Source organism: Nicotiana attenuata, unplaced genomic scaffold (assembly GCF_001879085.1).
Source record: "Nicotiana attenuata strain UT unplaced genomic scaffold, NIATTr2, whole genome shotgun sequence".
Taxonomy (NCBI): Eukaryota; Viridiplantae; Streptophyta; class Magnoliopsida; order Solanales; family Solanaceae; genus Nicotiana; species Nicotiana attenuata.
Genome location: NW_017672670.1, coordinates 25,687 through 47,824, shown reverse-complemented (window position 1 = coordinate 47,824; position 22,138 = coordinate 25,687). Strand labels below are relative to the sequence as shown.

General features: G+C 39.2%; 2 protein-coding genes across 3 annotated transcripts; one reads left to right on the top strand and one right to left on the bottom strand.

The window, feature by feature from the left end:
• The first annotated feature begins 13,660 nt into the window (after nt 1-13,660).
• On the top strand, nt 13,661-14,375 carry LOC109214046. Its single transcript, XM_019377923.1, has one exon. It carries the CDS (start codon nt 13,759-13,761, stop codon nt 14,221-14,223), a length of 465 nt encoding a protein of 154 aa, XP_019233468.1. The 5' UTR covers nt 13,661-13,758; the 3' UTR covers nt 14,224-14,375.
• A 616-nt stretch (nt 14,376-14,991) lies between these two features.
• LOC109214042 (wall-associated receptor kinase-like 14) lies at nt 14,992-21,571 on the bottom strand. Of its 2 annotated transcripts, XM_019377916.1 has the most exons (5): nt 21,248-21,571; nt 20,275-21,047; nt 19,117-19,161; nt 16,852-16,926; nt 14,992-16,423 (listed from the first exon to the last, which is right to left on the bottom strand). In XM_019377916.1, exons 2-5 carry the CDS (start codon nt 21,014-21,016, stop codon nt 15,135-15,137), a joined length of 2,151 nt encoding a protein of 716 aa, XP_019233461.1. In that variant the 5' UTR covers nt 21,017-21,047; nt 21,248-21,571; the 3' UTR covers nt 14,992-15,134. The 2 variants fall into 2 exon arrangements, with proteins under 2 accessions (XP_019233461.1, XP_019233462.1); XM_019377917.1 differs by lacking the exon at nt 19,117-19,161 and having other exon boundaries at nt 21,248-21,565.
• Nucleotides 21,572-22,138: the final 567 nt, after the last annotated feature.

The following is a 22,138-nucleotide window of genomic DNA, read 5'->3' as shown; positions in this document are numbered from 1 at the left end:
TTTGTTACTCAAGAAGAAGAGCAACTTCGAATGGACCCCGTAATGTCAACAGGCTTTGAGATATTTAAAAAGGTACTTGTCAAGTCCTTCGTTATTAACGAAGCTGGAGGAAGGCGAAAAATTATTAATCTACTGAGCAGTCTCAAAGGTAGCGGCAAGCGCTATTTTAGTCCGTGAGGACGAAGGTATGCAATCTCCAATTTATTACGTTAGTAAAATTTTAACGGGAGCAAAAACTCGCTACCCACATTTGGAGAAGTTGGCCTTATCCCTCGTAGTCGCTGCTCGGAAGCTAAGGCCTTATTTCCAATATCACCCGTTAGTTGTGGTGACCACCTTTCCCCTGCGAAATATCCTTCATAAACCCAAACTTTCAGGTAGGCTGGCCAAATGGGTAGTCGAAATGAGTGAATTTGACATAGAATATAAACATAGGACTGCGACTAAGTCATAAGTTTTGGCCGACTTTGTGGCCGATTTCAGTCCGGGCCTGTTACCTATAGCTACCAAAGAAGCAATGATGGTATCAAAATCGACATCAGAAGTTTGGACCCTATTTACAGATGGAGCTTCCAACGTAAAAGGTTCGAGCTTGGCATAGTATTAACCATGCCTTCGGTAGAAACCCTAAGGCAGGCCATAAGAACGGTTCCTCTGACTAACAATGAAGCGGAGTATGAAGCTTTGATTGCAGGACACGAATTTACCCGGGACTAGATTCCGAGGTCGTAGAAATAAACCAGGACTCCCACCTAGTGGTAAATCAAGTCTACGGGTTCTTCGAAACCAAAGAGGAACGCATGCAACAATACAAAGCGAAGGTTCAGGCTCTACTTGCTCAGTTCCGGGAGTGGTCAATTACGCATATCCCGAGGGAAGAAAATGCAGAAGCGGACTCATTAGCTAACCTTGGCTCATCAACGAAAATAAAGGGATCGGACTCCGGTATGATCGTACAGCTTATGCACTGTTGCGGCCAAACGCACACGCAATTATACGCGATCGTCAAGTAATAAAGTGACTAAAAGTCGGATGTCGATCCCACGAGGACTTGTGATTAACTATTAACTAAATTAGACTATCCTAATTATCTAAACAAGAATTAAACCTATTCTAAACTAATTAAATTAAGAAATATAAATAATGAAGTTTGAACAGAGAAAGAGAAGATTTTTATGATATCAATGTAATGAAAACGATCTAGGGTTATGGGTTATCTAACATTCCTATTGTATTCTTCAATTGAATTGACTAACTAATTTATCTAGTTTATTGGTTAACATGGTTAATATTGCTCATAAGAATTTTCCGAGTTCTTACTCGCCTATTCAAGCTAACCTAACTCCTATATGTCTATGGAATTAGAACTAACAAGAACGCATTTATAATTATTGTAAATTAAACAAGCAAGGCAATTAGGTATATGTCTATCCTAACCGTGAATCCGTTCCCCGATGCCCAGGTTCAAGAACTTGCTCTACTCCCTATATGCAATCTAGAATTCTCACTTTCGAGTTCAATTCAAGATTCGTAGATAGTATTCAATTGGTGATCAAGCAATCAAATAATTAAGTGCAGGATTAAATAAATAAACCAATATGATAAATCGAGAAACCAAATTCAATATCCGAATAACAATAGTCATGAAAGAACCACAACCCTAGAACGTGAAGTTTAGCTCCACATAGACATGGTAGCAAAACAACAAATCATACAAAGAAACATAAAAAGACTAAGTTGGTGGAAGAAAAGATGAAACCCGGCCTCCACGGCGGCTCTGTGCTTGTGTTTTACTCTCAAAAAACGTTCTCCTCTGCCTCCTTAGGTCTAAATTATCTCAAAAGTGTGTCCAACCTCCTCAAAATACCGTTTTCCATGTATATATACCAAGTAGGGTTGGGCCCAAACAATTATACCTTCTCCAATGTGAAAAAGGACACTTTTCCCGGGTTTGACTAGCGCGGCCACGCTAGTGACCGCGCTAGTGGCCCAGTGTTCTGCCTGACGAGCGCGACCGCGCTATTGACGCACATTTTTCACCCTGTTCTGTTTAGACTTTGGAAAAACGTAAAACATGAAAGTTGTATCCCTTTGAGTTAAATTTCTAACCATATATTGTGGAGCCCAAATGGAGCTCTGAGCAAAACGTTATATCCATTTTACTAGACAGTGCGCAATATGCCTACTCGATTCTTCGTTTGTTCTTAACTATCAAAGTTGACCCCTGACACGATCCCGGCTTAATCCCTTGGGATTCTACTCAGACTTCAAAGCTCCAAATCACTTGAATTCATTCCATAACATTTATATAGCTCGGAATCACTCCTACAAGGCATAAAACACACCGTTAGTGCAAAACACTAGCGATTAAAGCGCAAACTCAACTAAAGTGCAGTAAATTAGAGTGTAATAAGCGACTAAAATACGTAATTATAGCCTATCATCAACACCCCACACTTAGACTCTTGCTCTTCCTCGAGCAAAGGGACAATCTACTACCCTCCACCACGTACAAAGTCTCAATTATAGAGGAGCACCTTAACTTTTAACCACACACTATATCCTTGACCGTGATAAATACCGGCACACAAGCATGAACACACAAAATTTCACATTCTTCCCGTTTAAGCATGCCCAAGTATAATATTTCAATTTAATCAATTCCAACAACCTATTTGTCACCACTCAACCTCAAAAGCCGACTTGCAACCACTAAGCAACCTCAATCCACGTACTCACCCAACAAGAAAGTTTACAACGTTACCAATCGTTCATGAGATCATGTGCCCTCACCAACAAACAAAAGAGTGAATATAGATTAGTCCACACATTCAAATATGCTTTTGAATATAGATTAAGGACATCACACAATTGAACAAAATTCGCTCACTCTCACAAGGAATTCATATGTATCCCGTGGTCGTACCATAAGCTTGCCCGTAGTGTAGATCTCTACAAAATTAAGCTAGCCAAATCTAGGATCAATTAGGACTTTAAGGTTGTAATGTAGGCTAAGGACGGGTAGGATATATTTAGGAATAGTGACTAACCCTCCTAAGCACTTTAATACACTACATTTACAATTCAGGCACATACTCTTCTCAACCAATTCACTTGCATATACAACATTGCCCTCTTTTCAATTAAGTACTTCTATATTTTCACTAGCACGAATCAATAAGAATTGGAGGTATTTATTGTTTTACATACTTTCACTATCATTTTTCTTTTCTTTCAATTTTTCTTGTCCTTTCTTTTTTTTTTCTTTTCTTCACACACTCCATACATTAAAGTTCATCGGCTAGTGACCTTTGATTTCAACTTTAGTGCACCAAAGGGCCCTTCTATGGTTCCACTCAAAAGATACTCCCCAATCTCTAACCTAACTTCTTTAGCGACTAAGTACCTTAGGAGGTAAAGGTTCAATCAATATCAAATTAAGAACAAAATGGGGGATCACTTGTAATGTGGGTGCCAAAAGAAAGGTCTATAGGCTCAAAGAGGCTAGCAACGGAAAATTTCATTTTTATGTGACAAGCACATCCATGATCAAGCAAGAGAATGCCTACGTCATCTCCTAGATTAGCACAACTTACAATTTCGCTTCAATTAACACACGGGGCAAGTTCTAGACTACACAGGATAGAAAATCACGAATCCTCACACACACGTTGCACATGACTCAATCAAGATGGTTCTGTTCAACTCTCAAGTCAAGCAAGCACAATTAAATGAGAAATTTAAGCAATATTGCACTATGTGGCTTACGAGTCAAACAACTGAGAGAGAGCGTCACAAAATAGGCTATTTAATTTACTTAGGCTTCACAATTCAAACCAAATACACGAAAAAACAGAATGTATGTCATAGCCTAATGTGCCAGCATCAACCATGTCAAAGAGTATCTCAGAGCGACTCAGTTTCTTCCTAAACTACTCCTAAAAATAAATAAATAAAGTGCCCGGTTCGAGCTACACCCTTGGAAAAGAACCGGTGCCCAAGGAAAAACCAAGGGATACTACTTAACTATCCTAAAAAGAAAAAAAATCTTTTTGGTATTTTTAATCGGACTTTATCCCTCAAAAAAATTGTCCAAAAGATCCATCGTCGGGAAAAATTCCGAACTTTTTCTAAAAAAATTCCATTTTTTTCGTTTTATTTTTTATTTTTTTAACACAAATAACTACACTAAGAAAAAATACTACAACAAATCTAGGATAGTATAGAAAATCACCCAGACAATCTCCTCACTCCACACTTAAAATTGTGCAATGTCCTCAATGCACTGAAAATAACAAGAGGTTAAAAGAAACTCCCTGGTAGGCCAAAGGCCGAAAAATTAGCAGCTCACGGGATACTCAGACTTCTCCCAGGTATGATCCCTTGTGCGGGTACCTCACACTTAGTTTCAACCACCTGCACCCTTTTGCACATGCCTATTGGCTTTGACTCTATGCTCCTACTCCTACAAAACACAAAAATAATACTACAAAATAATAAAAATAAATTAAACAAACAAAAATAAAAGAAAGCAGTAAAGCTGGGTTGCCTCCCAACAAGCGCCTCATTTAACGTCGTGGCACGACGTAAATCACTTTTTGCCTCCACCTTGAACTTATGAATTGTACCCCTAACATGGCATCCAGTCTGCGGCTATGCTCCAGTGGTGGGGCTATAATAATAACCAGGCCAAGTAATAATTTTTTCACTCTGCACTTTTTGGCCTTTAGATGAGGAATGTAATTTTTGCTTTTTGGCACAACAAATTCAAGTATATAGGCACTCTCATACTCACCATTTGACTCCCTCATAGGCTCAGATGACTCGATTACTATTTTACTATCTAAACACAATGTGGAAAAATGATTGGAATGAGACCTAATGCTCCCTAACTCATGAATTTTACTACTATTTACATCCCCATATTTACATACACTCAAGTCTCCCAAAGTAATGTTATCTACTCCTTCACATGACTCTAGAGCACTCTTCTTATATTGGCATCCTCAAAAAAAATATGGTCTAGTGATTGGTATTCTCGTTTTAGCTCCTCAATTTGGTCTAGAAGATTTTTTTCAGCTTCACACAACTCATTATTAAATTGTTGGGCGTTACACGCATCAACCTTTCTACATCTAAGTTATGTAAAACCAAGTCAAAATTATCAATTTTATGTGCAAGTTCATCTCTCTCCTTAGACCAATCATTTACCAACGTTGTTATAAGACAACGTCGTTACTCATATTCCCTTAATCGTGAATATTCTTCCCAATACCAACCCTTACTCCCATATTCAAATTCAGACCTTCCGGAGTTCAGGCCATGACAAGCCCAAAGATACGGGCCATAAAAGTCTTCCTCAACCATGCTTCTTCATCAATAACCTTACCTCCGGATATTTCATCCCTAGATGTCATGTTGAGAGAACTAGAAACACACTAAGAGAACGATCAAAATTGTTATAAAAATAAAAATATTTACAAAAAGAGAAGAAAAAAATCAAAACTTGTAAAGATAAAAGTAAATGTCTAATATAGAAAAATAGATAATTTCTAAGTCCCTGGCAACGGCGCCAAAAACTTATTGCGGCCAAATGCACACGCAAGTATACGCGGTCGTCAAGTAATAAAGTGACTAAAAGTCGGATGTCGATCCCATGAGGACTTGTGATTAACTATTAACTAAATTAGACTATCCTAATTATCTAAACAAGAATTAAACCTAGAAGTATTTGATTCTAAACTAATTAAATTAAGAAATATAAATAATGAACTTTGAACAGAGAAAGAGAAGATTTTTATGATATCAATGTAATGAAAACGATCTAGGGTTATGGGCTATCTAACATTCCTATTGTATTCTTCAATTGAATTGACTAACTAATTTATCTAGTTTATTGGTTAACAGGGTTAATATTGCTCATAAGAATCTGTCGAGTTCTTACTCGCCTATTCAAGCTAACCTAACGCCTATATGTCTATGGAATTAGAAATAACGAGAACGCATTTATAATTCCTGTAAATTAACCAAGCAAGGCAATTAGGTATATGTCTATCCTAACCGCGAATCCGTTCCCCGATGCCCAGGTTCAAGAACTTGCTCTACTCAATCCTATATGCAATCTAGAATTCCCACTTTCGAGTTCAATTCAAGATTCGTAGATAGTATTCAATTGGTGATCAAGCAATCAAATAATTAAGTGCAGGATTAAATAAATAAACCAATATGATAAATCGAGAAACCAAATTCAATATCCGAATAACAATAGTCATGAAAGAACCACAACCCTAGAACGTGAAGTTTAGCTCCACACAGACATTGTAGCAAAACAACAAATCATACAAAGAAACATAAAAAGACTAAGTTGGTGGAAGAAAATATGAAACCCGGCCTCCACGACGGCGCTGTGCTTGTGTTTTACTCTCAAAAAACGTTCTCTTCTGCCTCCTTAGGTCTAAATTATCTCAAAAGTGTGTCCAACCTCCTCAAAATACCGTTTTTCATGTATATATACCAAGTAGGGTTGGGCCCAAACAATTATACCTTCTCCAATGTGAAAAAGGACACTTTTCTCGAGTTTGACTAGCGTGGCCGCGCTAGTGACCGCGCTAGTGGCCCAGTGTTCTGCCTGACGAGCGCGGGCTAAGCGCGACCGTGCTATTGATGCGCATTTCTCACCCTGTTCCGCTTAGAATTTGGAATAACATAAAACAAGAAAGTTGTAGCCCTTTGAGTTAGCTTTCCAACAATATATTGTGGAGCCCAAATGGAGTTCTGAGAAAAAAGTTATATCCATTTTACTAGACAGTGCGCAATATGCCTACTCGATTCTTCGTTTGTTGTTAACTATCAAAGTTGACCCCTGACACGATCCCGGCTTAATCCCTTGGGCTTTTAATCAGACTTCAAAGCTCCAAATCACTTGAATTCATTCCATAACATCTATATAGCTCGGAATCACTCCTACAAGGCATAAAACACACCGTTAGTGCAAAACACTAGCGATTAAAGCGCAAACTCAACTAAAGTGCAGTAAATTAGAGTGTAATAAGCGACTAAAATACGTAATTATAGCCTATCATCGTGCACTTGGTTCTGGATGCAAATAACTATTACGAGGTAAACACGACTAACTTGGTCTGGGACTAGAGGAATGAGATCATTGATTACCTCGAGCACGGAAAGTTGCCTGAAGATCCCAAGGCATCCCGGGCGCTGCGCGCTAAAGTAGCGTGGTATAGTTTCAAAGGAGGCACAGGAAATCTTTCCATGACCCGTTGGCCCGATGTTGGGAGCCTAATGGAGGTTGGCTCTTCGATTGTAATATCTTTCTATTCTCTGTTATTGAGTTTCCATCCTTATATGCGTCAAGTCCCTGCGTCATCAAGCAGCTCCAAATTGACCAACATTGCTTCATTGTTTGCTTTTTCATTTGCTTGGAAGTATCTCAAGGTAGGCTCCCCTACTTCCACCGGAATTAGGGCTTCTGCTCCGTACACAAGGGAGAAAGGAGTCTCTCCAGTGCTCGATTTGGACGTTATTCGGTACGCCCATAGTACTCCGGGCAGTTCCTCGGGCCATTTGCCTTTAGCTGCTTCCAATCTCTTTTTGAGATTTTGTATAATTACTTTGTTCGATGATTTCGCTTGACCATTTGCGCTCGGATGATAGGGCGAAGATGTGATCCTTTTGATTTTTAAGTCTTCAAGGAACTTCGCGACCTTTGCGCCTATAAATTGTGGCCCGTTGTCGTATGCTCTCTCTTTTGGTATCCCGAATCTACAAATTATGTTCTCCCACAAGAAATTCACCACTTCACGTTCGCCGATCTTGTGATAAGGACTTGCTTCAACCCACTTAGAAATATAGTCAATTAAAATCAAAAGAAATCTTACCCTACCAGGGGTTGGCGACAGTCCGATGATATCCATTCCCTCCTTCGTGAACGGCCATAGAGACAAAACCGAGTGCAATGGTTCTTTTGGTTGATCTACCAACGGTGCGTAGCGTTGACACTTATTGCATTTTTTACCAAAAGCTTTGGCGTCTTGTTCCATTCGGGGCCAATAGTATCCTACCCCTACCAATTTTAGTACTAAGGAATCTGCGCCCGAATGATTTCCAACATATCCCTTCGTGACTTCTCGCATAACATAATTAGCTTCGAATTTCAAAGTAGGAGATTTGGTTTTAAGGAAAGTAACTCAAAACACCCGGAAACTCAGTGCAGGGAAGCGATGTCCAACATGAGAAGGCCCTTGTCGGGTTTCGGCAGTCACTGGGAAAGGATTATATGAGTTGAAGAATCAAGATGGTGAAAAGTTGCCAAGCAACTGGAATGTGTCACACCTCAATAGATACTATTGCTGATGAACATCACCTGTACTGAAAGTATGTGTTTTACTCTTTTACCCTTCGTCCAATTTTTGACCCAATTGGATTTTCTGGCAAGGTTATTAATGCAGCAAAGGAAAGCATACTACAAAGGATGTTTCAACTACAACAATAAGACTTTTTAATAACAAGGCACACACGCGAAGAACCACTCTAGAGAAGTTAGATAATCTTTTGCTCGGTAGCGAAGTTCCCACCGGGAAGTTAAGTTTGTTATCGAACAAAGGTTACCCGATCGTTCACAAGTGCAACCCACTAGGGGATTGTTAGATAGTCTTTGGCTCGATAACACAAATTCCTAAGGAGAAGTGAAGTTTGTTACCGAACTGAAGATTATCTAGCAATTCATTAGTGGAATCCTCGAAAGTGTTAAACTTCGAGTGTTCCAATTCGCATTCTTCGCATTCGAACACTGGGGCAAAGATATGAGGATACGGCAAGAACGGCTGCCTCTTCGACTGGAATAAAAAACCCTGAAGCATAGTTATATCATCAGGACCAGGGACTGCGCGGCCAGCCCCGTAGATACAAGTTGCACAAGTTAGCCACAAGAAATGGAAATTTCTGTTTAGCACAACGGATGCTTATGTACTTTTTGGAAATGGAAGGAATAAAGTAAAGTCCTTTTATTTCTATCTTATTTCTTGTCTGAACGGTGAGTTGATTTTGTCATTTGAAAGTTAAACAAGTACTTCAAATCCTAGTGCCGTAATGAACAGGAGACGTCCTCTTCAAGAGCATCGTAAACATAAGAGGGTCCTCTCTTATGGAAACACTCATGATAAAGGGTTGATTTTGGAAGAACTTGTGCCCAAAATCCAAAGCTTTCGGGGGAAATACACCCAAAGACTTGCATAATCAGATGCAAATAGTAAAATTTGCGCAAAACACTTAAACAAAAAAGGACGCAAAGATTAAACTTGCATAAATGTTTAAACGAAAGTACGCAGGAAGGAAAACTCATACAATACCTAAGCAAAGGGTGTTTTAGTTTACAACGAACGTGCCAAACGGCATAAGTACAAAAGTTGGGAAAAGAAATCAAAAGCTAAGCTGCTGCTAGAACCTGGAGGGAGAGAAGTATCCACGCCCCCCAGGAGAAGTGGGTAGATCCGTCGCCGGCTCAATGTCTTGGCCTTCATCATTTTGTCCTTCAGCATCATCGCCTTCTGGTCCCTCTTTAGTTCCCAAGAATTCGAAACCGGAACCAGAAGAATCGGAAGCATCAGGCCTGGCCGGAAGACCCCTTTTAGCAGTTGACTCCAGCTCACGGGCTTTAGCGATTTCGGCATCAAAGTTAATGACACCCGCTTTAGCCTCTTCCAAGGTTTTTCTCCTCATTCTATACATAACATATATTTTATCAATAATGAGGGAAACCACTTGGCGCTTGAGTTCTTCTTTAGGTTGGTTAACCTCGGTAGAAAGATTTTCCCGTGCGGATCTAACGGACCGAAGGCTAACATCGAGATCACAGACAGTAGAGCTGAAAAGTCTATTATGCTCAAGGGTCCTCTTATACTTCTCATCCAATTGGGAATATTTCACCCCGGTAGCAGCAAGATCTTCAGTTTTGGAGTTCAAGGCCTCCTACAAATTATTTAATCTTTCAGTAGAGGCAGCCTCGCGATCGGATGCAGCTAGAACGACACTATGGACTTCAGCCCATTTGGCCCTAGCCTCTTCAAATTTAACCCTTAGCGGGGCGATCTCTTGGCTAAGGGTCTCTACTTCTTGCTCGCTTGCTGAAAACGAGCCTCCAACACAACAGCCTCAGCAGTTTTGGCTTCCAGTTCTGAGAGGCGAGCAACAGTGTGTTCCCGCTCGGCCAAAAGTTGATCCCGCTCGGAGGTAAGTTCCTCCTTATTTCGAATCAACCTTTGGAGGCCCTTAGAGGAAGGGAAATTGGCCTGCAAAACAAAAAAGGCAAACTCAAGAAGGGAAATTGGCCTGCAAAACAAAAAAGGCAAACTCATAATACTATTAAATCAAAGATAGAAGAGATAACGAAGGAAGTGAAGAATATACCGATGCCGCATTGTGAATAACATTGTTCAACAAGCACTCTCCCGAGAGAGCTTGTATCTTTTCCCAATGTTTTTTTGAAGCCAAAGGCCTCAGATGGTTAGCAAGTTCTACCAGCCGGGACAACAGATTGCATACGGTAGAGACCGAGAGAATAACACTCCTCCTCCTCCTTTGCGGATCTTCTGAGGGGGCATTGTAATTTTGACCCAAGTTCCCATGAATTGGGGATTGAGGGAGAGGAACATCCTCTTATCGGACAGGTGCGGCCGGTGGAGATGATGTAGCAGTTGCTGGTGGAAGAGTTGGTGAAGAAGCAGATGAAGCTGATAGCGTTGAAAAATGAGAAGTGGCTGCGGCAAGCGCAATGCTAGGTGTTGGTTGCTCGTCAATCGAAGATGGCAGGGACCCGATACTCAGCCTCACGGCACTGGGCGCAACGACTGGGATCCGGAAATGGGAGTTGGCATTTTTCACCATCTCTAACTCCCCCAAAGCGCTGAGGTATCATCCTTGGTTGGTGTAACTAACTCAACAGATTGAGAAGTCTGTTGAGTTTAGGAAGGTCATCGTCTTCTATGTAGAGAAGCCCCCTCCTCGCTGGCTTCCCATCATCGTCAATCATTATGGTGTCTATGGCCAGCCCGGGCGGGGTGCTCGTTACCACAACTTTCGGAGATGACTCGGGAACGACATTCTTTGCCCTCTTATTTTTTCCCCCGCCACGGAGGAACGTCTTCTTTTTGGTTGTTTGTTCTCCAGCCGGGGATTCCGAGAAGAAGCACTCGCACCAGAAGTAGGTCCGGAGACACCTGTCTATGTAAAAGTCTCCTGCAACAGCCTCGCCGCATCAATAGGATTAGCCAAACGTCCTCATCGGAGATGACAACTGAGCCTTGGGGTAGACTTGAATTCAACAGGAGAAAAGAGTCAAATAACTTCCTTATATGAAAAGGTAAAAACAAATAAGTTCGGCTTACCACGATTCTTGGCCTTCCGCCCATATTTCAGTGATAATTCTTTCCACGTACGGGTTTCGGGCGTAGTAACGTCTAAAATTTTCTAGACCCATTGGTCAAAGCCCTCAACCCTAGGTGGAACCCACCGAGTCGCTGAAATGGGTAAAAGAAGAAGGGTCAGTAATAATGTGGAATGATCCATACAGAAAAAGAAACAAACGATAGACTTACGAGTGCAGTTCCAAAGTTTCGGAAAAGATGGAGTCCTGGCCAGGATGATATCACTGGTGGCGACTAAAACGAACTGTTCCATCCACCCACGATCGTTGTCATCGTCCATGCTGGATAGCAGGGCATGGTGGCCATGATTGATGAAATTTATCATTCCCTCGCGGAAGATTTTGGGGGAATAGAGGTTCATCACTCGAGCTAGGGATAGCTCTTCTCCTGTCTCCTGACATAGGCGCAGAAGACAAGTGATTGTCCTCTACACGGAAGGACTTACCTGTGCCAAGCACACCTGATAGCGGAGGCAGAACTCCACAATGACGGAGTCAAGCTCCCTACTCAAAGAAAACACTCCCAAAGTGAAGGGATACATGTAAAAATATGTAAAACCCGTCTTGGGTAAAGTTATCCGCTACGCCAGGTCGGGAGCGATAATATCCAAATCTTGACAGTGTCAGTCTTCCTTCACAAGAGGAATATTGGAAGGACGGATAGAAGTAGGGTATACGCTAACAACCCACATACGAGGGTGAGCAGAAGGATACTTCTCTTCAAAATCTTTGGTAGTAATAAGATTCTTTGGGATGATGGTACTCACCGTAGGGGGAGCATCATCATCAACTTTACCTTTGTTCTTTGAAGAACTAAGGTTTCTGGAAGAAGAGGCCATTTTTTATTAGAAGAAGGATTTTTTCTCAAAGAAGAAAGCTAAAGAAAGGTTAAAAACAAAGTATGAGTTGAGTAAAGAAGTTTGAGAAAATTTAGAGTATTATGAAGTGTAAATGAAGGAGGTTGATACGTATAAGTAAAGGTATATGCGACTAAACTCGTGGCCATAATTACCTTGATAACTGGTAAAAGTGATGCTAAATCGTGGGATGATGCGTGTTGGGGGCACTAAATGTGAAGAGACATGCGTCTAATCAACCGTCAGAAACTTCAGAGGAGGTCAATGAATTTCCCGCCAAAGAAGATGTTTCTACCAACTTCCCGGTGACACAAAGTTATGCCACCAGAAAGCAGGGGACTATCTGTGTAGGGTAAAATATGTTTATATTAAATGATCGCATGAGGAAGTGACACGTGGAGCCGAAGACAGAAGATACCTGAAACCGAAGGCAACGATCCCGTCTGTTACCAGAGAGAACGATACTCATAAAGATGAAATAAATGCCTGCCATCCGGTAGCATTTAATGAGGAATATTCTATAGCATTAAGTACACTTCCCGTTACAAGAAATATGGCATTCACTGCCCGCCGTTACACATTCTTCAATGACCCTCATAATTGACATTAAAGAGGGGTTTGATCCTAGGACCTTGTTCCCTAGATGCAACTATAAATATTGAGCTCTATTATCATTGTAAATGACACGAATTTTCTGGAAAACATACGCTACACTCTATTCAAAGCTTAATATAATTTTATCTTCTTGTTTTTAATATCGTTGTTGTTGTGTCCGGAAGTCCTGCTCCCGGAATTAATATTTTTGCTATTTTATCTCCACCTCAAGGCTGATTATATTTTTATCATCTATTATTTCAGGATCAAATTAATTTATTTGTCTTTAAACCACGTATCAATTCAATTGTACCATTTTACGAGTAAAAACAGCTAATGTTAGTTTATCGTGATTAAATAATAGATTGACATAAAAATATGTAGATTGAAATTTGTTAAATTAAATTTATTTTATAAAAACATGTCATTCATTTGTTGGTTTGATACATAAATTGGTGTAAGTAACTATATTTTCAGTGTTGTCTAACCTTTAATTAGTTAAACAATTTCAATCCTACTATAATTTCTTCATCTATACCTCTGTTCCTCATTATTCACGAGTCAATAATATTTTTCGGAAGGATTGAAGCTGTCGTTTAATGCATCATTTAAGTATGGTACCAATATACCAAAAGTCTTAACTATTTTTAACACATCACTCTAGAAAATTTATATTGAAAAAATAAAAAAACAGAAAAGAGGAAAAGGAAAATTTTCGGAAAAGAAAAAAAAAAAAATCCTTTTCAAGTCCGAGTATATATTTATTTATATGTCCTTCTGTCCGTTCAAAAATATCAGAACCACACACTTCGCTGTGGTATTGAGGGAGCTTTGCTAGCCTCAGTTTGATTGCAGAGAAAGAGCAAAGCTATGGCTTTCACCACTAGCTCAATTGCCGTACGGACATTCCCAATTCGTTGTGTGCTAGATGCAAACACAACTCCTATTAAACAGGCGCCGGTAGCTCTCCCCGGTCGTCGGCAGTTAATATCTTTGCTGACGGCGACAACGGCACTGAAAGCGCTGGAAATGCCGTCAAAGGCAGAGGACATTGGCCTCTTCGGACTGAGAAAGAAGCTGAAGAAAGCCGAGGAGGAAGCAGAAGTGTTAGTGAAGGAAGGATTCGAGGCGGCAGATAAGGGAATTGAAGCGGCGGAGAAAGGATTGGTGACGGCTGAGAAGGGGATAGAAGCTGCGGAGGAGAAGATCGAGAGCTCAGTGAGTTTTGGAGGGCTGGCTCAAGCTGGAGCAGTGGCTGGTGCTCAATTAGTTGGAGTTTTGGTGGCCTCAACTGTTGTTAATGGTATTTTAGGACCTGAAGCTCAAAAATCTTGAAAAGATTCTTGCTTTTCATGTAATATTTCATTTTTGTTACTGTTATTTGCAAACTTGATTGTGCTTTGCTAAATGCAAAGGGTGGCATTTCTGATACATATATTCCGATTTATAATGTCACTTATAATTTTATTATATGTAGACTTATTTAACATATCCGGTGTACTAGAAGTCTTGAAGATGATGCAATTGATGCAAAGAGTGTTCTTATTGAATTCAAAGAGGAAATCGAGATAGTCGTCAAACTTTTTTAGGAAGTTCCTTTTCCTGAGGCGAAGGTCTACCGGCTCTCTACCTTCTCAAGATAGGGACATATTTGCGTTACCCCACTTATGTGATTCTATTGGGTTTGTCGTCATTGTAGAAAAGCTCCTTTCCCATGAAGGATGGGAAGGAAAAGAATGCAATCTCATCTGTACCAATTTGTTAGGAGTATTTGAAACTTCTGATACATTCTCTAATGCTGATTGCTGAAGCAAATCGTGCGATAGGTAGCTAGATAGACTTTTGGTTTCTACACGGGGTTCAACTTCTAAAAGGAAAATCTGTCCAATCCCCCCCCCCTCCCCCCGGCCCCATAAATTAACAGAAAATAAGGAATGCACAGATATATAAGGAATACTCAAATTCGGGCACTGCAATACGAATTCGGATCGCTTAGTCACTGATCTTTCTCGTAGTTGTTGGCACTTGTCCAATCACTATTTCACATTGCTTTTGTGTATGAAGCTGCAGAGGCAAGAAAAAAGCTACTAGTAGTTTCGAGCATGTAATGACAAAGAAGACTGTTGTATTACTCTTTGGTATTAGTTCACTATATTATAAGACAAGAAAAGGTGGTAAACTGGTTGTAATAGATTACAGGTGATCACCTCAGTTTTCTACCTAAAGCAGACTTTCTTTTCAAGTCATCATCGACCAGCACTACCCAATAGTCTGTTTGTTGAAGGGGGACTCTCTTCGCTTAACCAAGGATCCTGCACTGAAACAGGGGAACTATCCTTTATTTCCTCCATGGTTGACAGTGCATTCCCTATCTTCTGTGGAAGAATCAACCTCCTACTCCCAACTCCTCCTTTCTTAGTTGTTGTACTACGAAAAGATGTCTCGCTCATACTACGCGGAGATGAACAAGAGGAATTCACTGATGATGTCATACATATATTGTCCTCCAATGATGTCCAACTGCTGAGCCTGATCTGTTCTAGTTCATCTGCCACTTCTATCATTGAAGGCCTCATATCCCTATGAAATGCGAGGCATCTGAAAGCTAGCTCTGCAACTCTATGAACTGATGATAGAGTCCATGCATCCCTGTGTGGCTCAAGAAATGGATCGATTATCTCATCCACACGACCTTTCCCAATTCTGTCGATTGCAAGTGCAGCCAAGTTAATCTCACTGTGTGGTCTAGAAAAATCAACCACCTTCAGTGCTGTAATGATTTCTATAAGAACCACTCCAAAGCTGTAGACGTCACTCTTGTCGGAAAGATGGTAATTCTGATGGTACTGAGGATCCACATAACCTGGTGTGCCTTGTGGTGCTGTAGAGATATGGGAATCATCCATCATGCCAAATCTGGAAAGGCCAAAATCTGCAACCTTTGAGTTGAAGTTGTAATCTAAGAGTATGTTACTAGATTTGATATCCCTGTGGTATATTGGTGGATTCATTGCTGAGTGAAGGTGAGCTATCGCTTGAGCAGTTTCTGTGGCGATAGTGAGACGTATTGTCCATGGAAGTCCTGAACCCCTTTCTCTCTGTAGATGCTGAGCTAGAGTTCCGTTGGGCATGAATTCATAAACAAGAATCTGTTCACCATTTTCAATACAACAGCCTAAGAGGCGGACTAGATTTGGATGGCTTACAGAGGACAAAAGCTTAATCTCATTCATCACTTGTTCAACGCCATCTGGATCTCGATGTCTTAGTTTCTTAATTGCAACCCATTCATCACTGTGGAGCTTTCCAGCATAAACTGTGCCATAAGCACCTATGCCCAGCCTCTGTTTCTCAGAGAAACTGTTTGTTGCTTTCTCAATTTCTTTGTATTGGAACATAGGAACACTGGAGCTACCTGCAGCTTCAGAAAGAAGGCGCTTTGCGCTCATTCTTTTCTTCAGAGATGCAGAACGTCTTCGAATGCAGTAGCAGAGAATAGCCAAAGCAGCCATTAAACCAGCTCCAGCAATAATCCCTGTAAGTGATCGACAATTTCATTAAACCAGGAACAGATCAAACTCACCGTTTACATTGAATCCAATAAAATTAAATCAAGAGGTCGTAAAAGTATAGCAAGCTTGGAAGTTTACTGATCAGCAAGTTCAGCAACTCTTTTGCAATTTCGCAAGATCAAATCTCTTACATAATAAGGTCAAAACCAATATGTGCTGGCTATCAAGCTCATTTAAAGAAAACTAAAGAGTGCACATTTGGCAATTGAGAGGTGTTGCCAAAATGAAGCAGGAGGAACAGGAAATGATTCAGCAAGAGATGCTAAACTGAACACTAGTGCATTAAACGACTGGAGAAGTAATGGTTCACACAGCACAGGGAATTGAGCGAAAAATCAAAGTAGCTATTTACTAGCAACATTTTCTGGAGAAGTTAAGCGAAAAAAGTTACCTCCAATGAGCACACCAATTCTTGTAGTTCCACCACATCGACCAGAGAGGTATTTTGAAGGATTGCATTTAGAAACTGATGGAGACACAAACATAAAGAGGAAGTTAGTAAAGGATGACATACTGAAAAATTAGGGTGGAGGGTGGGGGAAAAATTTATTTCTATTTTATTGAATATATAGCTAAAGTATCTTAGAAAATGTATGCCCTCCCAGTTATGAATAAAGTACATGATCAACAAATGAAACCAATTTTCCAAAAGCGTGTTATCTCACAAGAACTGCTCAGTTAAGGTTTAAATCTCCAAGTCAAGATGTTCTTTTAAGACAGTTTCCTGGACATTGAATTAACTGGTAAATGTATCAGTTCCAACTTCATTCCTTCAAATTATGCTTGATTCAAGCGAAGTACTAACTTGTCTAAATTAGACTGGCATAACAATGAACTGTCTCTCACACAGGTAGGAAGGGGATCACCTAACCTGCTCTTTATCTAAACTCTATCAATTACACTATGGCAAACTTGTATTAGAGTCTTAACAATTGAATTATGTCATTACACATTAACCAATTTGAAGCCTTGGAGCAACGGTAAAGTTATCTCCTTATGACCTATAGGTCCGGGGTTCGAGCCATCGAAGCAGCCACTAATGCTTGTATTAGGTTAGGCTGTCTACATCGCACTCTTTGGGGTGCGGCCCCAGTCCCTGCGTGAACGCGGGATGCCTTGTGCACCGGATTGCCTGTCCTTACACATTAACCAATTTGGGAAAGCACCAAGGTTGGTGCCTAGTCAATCGAAGGTCCGGCCTTCTTCTATTGTTCCTTCCTCCATTATCCACGTGCCAATTCTGTACAAAAAAAAAAAAAAGAAAAATCCTGCAGTTGATTTAGAGAGGTTTACTTTTAGACTTGGCATTGATTCAAGTCCCTGTTACTATAATGTTTACTCAACAATAAAATATGAAATTATTCAACCATCCAGGTCCCCTTGATCCTCTGACTTTCACCCGTTCAAACTTGTAGACATCCAGTTACCATGTGCTCCTCCGTAAAATTAATTTAAAATACAACAGAATCATTGAAGCTGTTGACTCTGGGGATTATCCAATCACAATCTTGGTGTTGAATAATTCTGACCTTGTCAGCAATCACATTCACCGATCTTGGAGTCAGACAAGGCCAAAACAAATCAGTTAAATGCTTATTTATTTCCTTTTTTTCCGTCAGATCTTTGTTCGTGTCATATAAGATCCAAGAAATCACCTTTCTGCTATGTATGCAACTGTGTAACAGAAGCAACTAACTCCTCAAGACAAGCAAATTCCTTTGAGTGGAGATAGAGGGCTCAATATCACTAAATTACATAATTTAAGCTCATCGAGCACAAACTTGTCATTTTGATTTGAACTATACTCCCTCCGGTTCACAATAAGTGTCCAATTTGGTTTTTCATTTTGGTTCAAAATAAGTGTCTAGTTATGTAATCAAGAAAGAATTCAATTTGTTTTTACAAAATAACCCCATGTACATATCCCTAAAAAGTTTTCTTACTCCTCACATTAAATGTTTGATTAGGGGTAGTTTAGTCATAGTAGGTATTTTTGTATAGAATTTAATATTTTCTTAATAGGAGTGCTAAAAGCAAATTGAACACTTATTGTGAACCAGAGGGAGTACAAAGTTACAATACCACTTTGTATAGGCAGTCTCATAAAGACTTCATTAGATCCCTTTTCATCTTATTAAGGAAAGACCATAGATGGCTAGGATCTATGTTAGAGGGGGATCTATAATTTAAAATAAATGGGGAATGAGGATAGTAAAGTATCACCGCATCACAACTACTCTATATCAAAGTTAAAAACTAAGTATAAACATGAAACATTTTGCAAATATTACTTAACTTTATACTATTTGGTTTTAAGTGAAGGGCAATGAATACTATGGCACTCAATTGTCCTAATACTCGCTCCGTCCCATAAATGAGACCCTTTCTTTAGTATGTTCCAAAAAGACTAGAGATATTGTGGAAACAATCTAATTTTAGAATCTCAATTTTACACTTAATGATACGAAATTTTATAATCACAAAAACATCATAACATGTTTGAGATCACATATTTTAAAAAATTATCTATTTCTTTTTTAAACTTTGTATCGAATCAAATATTTTTGCGTAAAATAGGATTGAATGAGTAATATATTTGTCCCGGATCCACATGGTAGGAAGAAGAGAGGAAAGTAGAGGGAATTGTGAGTAATACCTAAAAGCCAAATACACGGAAATGCTGGCAGCTGAAGGTAGGAACCTGGTGGGGGAAAAGTAAGTGAGACCAAGTCCCACATGTGGAAGTCACTCAGGAGAAATTTCAACACTCGACAGCTTAGAACGCAAATTCAACAAAATCAAAATGTAGAAAAGGATTTATTGACTACACCAGCCGCATATGCACTAGTATTCTTAAACGCAACTTGTGGAAATATTTGGATTTCCTAATAAACTCAATCACACTAAAATAATCATTGTTTAATCATAGTCAATTCCTGTAAACTCATGATTCACTAATAAATGCCCATACTATACCTCCATTGAAATCAACAGCTTTTCTTATTTGGCGTGTCTCTACTGGTCAAACCAAATATAAAAAACTACTGGTCTCATCATCTCTCACGTCACAACTTGCCCATAGTCAAACAACAATTAGGCCATCTAGCAATTAACTTTGAATTTTACCCGTAATTTGATAAGCATTGTTTTCTATTGAATTGCCATATACCAAAATAAGTAGACATTTTGAATTCGACTATCAGCATTATCCATTAATGATATACTTCCAAGTAATTGCTCTAGGAGATCAAACCTATACGTCAAGGCGGATGGAGTCTAAATTATTGGGTTCAACTGAAGTACTTTTAATACGTCGTGCAAATATATTATATGAAAAAATTATTAAAATTCTAACAAGTATTGAATTTTAAACTTACAATTAATTTCAAAAGCTATAATAACTTCGTCATTGGTAAGATCGAAGAACTTAAATATTGAACCCATCTGCTTTAAAATTTGAATTTGCATCTACCTGTACATAGTAAATAAACGTGTCCTATTTCTAACATTTAAATTAGATTGTACACATAATTCAACATTATCAAGAGTAAGGATATGAGTTCATCCAAACCCAATAATTTTGACTTGTACCTTATATGTATTCAAAATTTATTAAATAACTACAAATAATTAATTTGAAGCTTAATAAATCAAATGAGTTATAGGATTGATAAAATTCTGAATCCGAAGCGATAAAATTAATTTGGATCCGCCAATGATAGAGAGCAAATAATGTTGCAGATAATTATTTTAACGTTCAAAAACAGAAAGAAAAAAGAATAATTTAAAAAGAAAACAGAAAAGTCGAACTAACCTTTCCGGCAGCCATCACCGTCCCTGAAACCATCACCTACGAAACCATCTTTACACCGGCACTGGAAACCGTTTCTGTTCCCCGGAAGAATTTTTTTTGTACAATTCGCATGTTCATCACATGCACAATCTCCTTCCAATCCCCACTCTAATTCAATCGTCTGAAACTCTAAGTACATCGAAGAGCTCTTCTTTGTATTATTATCCATACCAACCAATATAGACGAGACCACAAGTCCACATCCTATATTCTTCAGTTTCCAGTAATCCAAATAATCAGCACTCGCCTCTGAATAACAACTCACATTCTCATTCTTCGAATCACATGACGGTATGTTCAAACGCGCGCTTAAAAGGTCTGACGGTATGGTACACTCGCTCTTCGGGACTGTACAATTCTGTAGAAGCAGCCCGTTTCTCCAAGTCATACCGTAATTGGTTCCGCTAAATTGCTTAAGATCCTCAATCGGACGGCTGCAATTTACTGGAAAGTTGACCATTAATGTATCTGAAGTTACATTTTGTATTAGATATTCTCCAATTCTAATTTCTCCACTTTGAGTACAATTCAAGCGAATCGTACAACCCTCTGAGAATCCAAATGGATAAGGAACACGCTGGCCATTAGAACCAGCTCCACAGTACTGATTACACTGAGTTGAATTAGCAGCACCAACTGATGATGATGACCAGACTAATAAAATTGAGAAGACGAATCTGATAATTGTTTCATCAAAAACCATGGTTCGAATTAAACAGAGCAATCATGAGCTTCTGCAAGAGGAAATGAAAATGAGTGATAGCTAATTAAAAAAGGAAGAGGTAAAAGAAGAAGAAAAAAAGTTGAAGAGTTTGACTTAAGAGAGGACAATTAATTGAGGGGAATTAAAGGGGAGCAGTTGAGGATGGTGGGAAGTTCATTGTTTCTCAATAAATGCTATTTTCTGAATTCCATATAGAAGAGGAAAGAGTACCGTGGGACTGGTTTCATGAGTATTAATGTTGTGCTTAGCCTCTTAGCTAGCTTTTACTTCTCTCTTTCTTGTTCTGCAACTTTTCTTTTCTCTGATTGGTAGCAATTAATAGGAGTCCAAAATTTGAAATATCTGAGCTTCAAACGCCTCTGATAAAAGCTGGGTTTGAATTGGTTTCTATAGATATGAAGCTATCGAACAGTAATCTGAATATCAGAGATAGAAGGAAGACCTTAAATTACTGGGAAAAAAGTCCCCAATTTGCACAAGCGCATTTCCATTTCTCACTTCCCTTTATTTATACAAAAAAAGAAAAAGAATTATACTCCTAAATTTTTAATTTTTAAAATATGAATTTAAATGCGCCTGTGCAAATTGGTGCATTTCTCACTTTCCACAACGGATGTCCATGACATTTTCCACTTTCCTGAATATTCCTTCCTGTCTAATAAAATCCATATTTATGTTTTAAATTTTTTATGGCTTTTTCTTTTGGCGAAATACATAAACGGCCCCTTTAAGTTGTCCATAACGATCACACAAACACCTCAATTGACCCTTTTATCATTTAGACACTTCAAGTGTCTATTAAGTAGATAAAGTAAATACCCGAGTGCAACACATTATATACGTGAGTTACACTTGCCAATGACGTGTCAAATGAGCCAACCAATGAACGACACAAGTAATTTATAATAAAAACTTAACATATATAATTAACAAAAAAAGAAAATGAATTTAAAGAAGGAAAAAACTCTTTCCCCTCACTTTTAACCAAAGCAGTGCCCTCCCTCTCCTTACCCCGCCCCCAACTTCATCTTCTTCCTTCAACCCAAAACCAGCGCCACCCCCACCCCGATTCATCTTCTTCCTTCTACCCCTCTTTTACGT

Excerpts from the sequence above, each read along its gene's own strand:
- LOC109214046 (XM_019377923.1), top strand. The coding sequence starts at position 13,759 with ATGGCTTTCACCACTAGCTCAATTGCCGTACGGACATTCCCAATTCGT.
- LOC109214042 (XM_019377916.1), bottom strand. The coding sequence starts at position 21,016 with ATGGTTTTTGATGAAACAATTATCAGATTCGTCTTCTCAATTTTATTA. Across the intron at positions 19,162-20,274 it reads CGGTGATGGCTGCCGGAAAG|GTTCCTACCTTCAGCTGCCA; the intron begins GTTAGTTCGACT and ends TTCCCCCACCAG. Across the intron at positions 16,927-19,116 it reads TCCGTGTATTTGGCTTTTAG|TTTCTAAATGCAATCCTTCA; the intron begins GTATTACTCACA and ends TGTCTCCATCAG.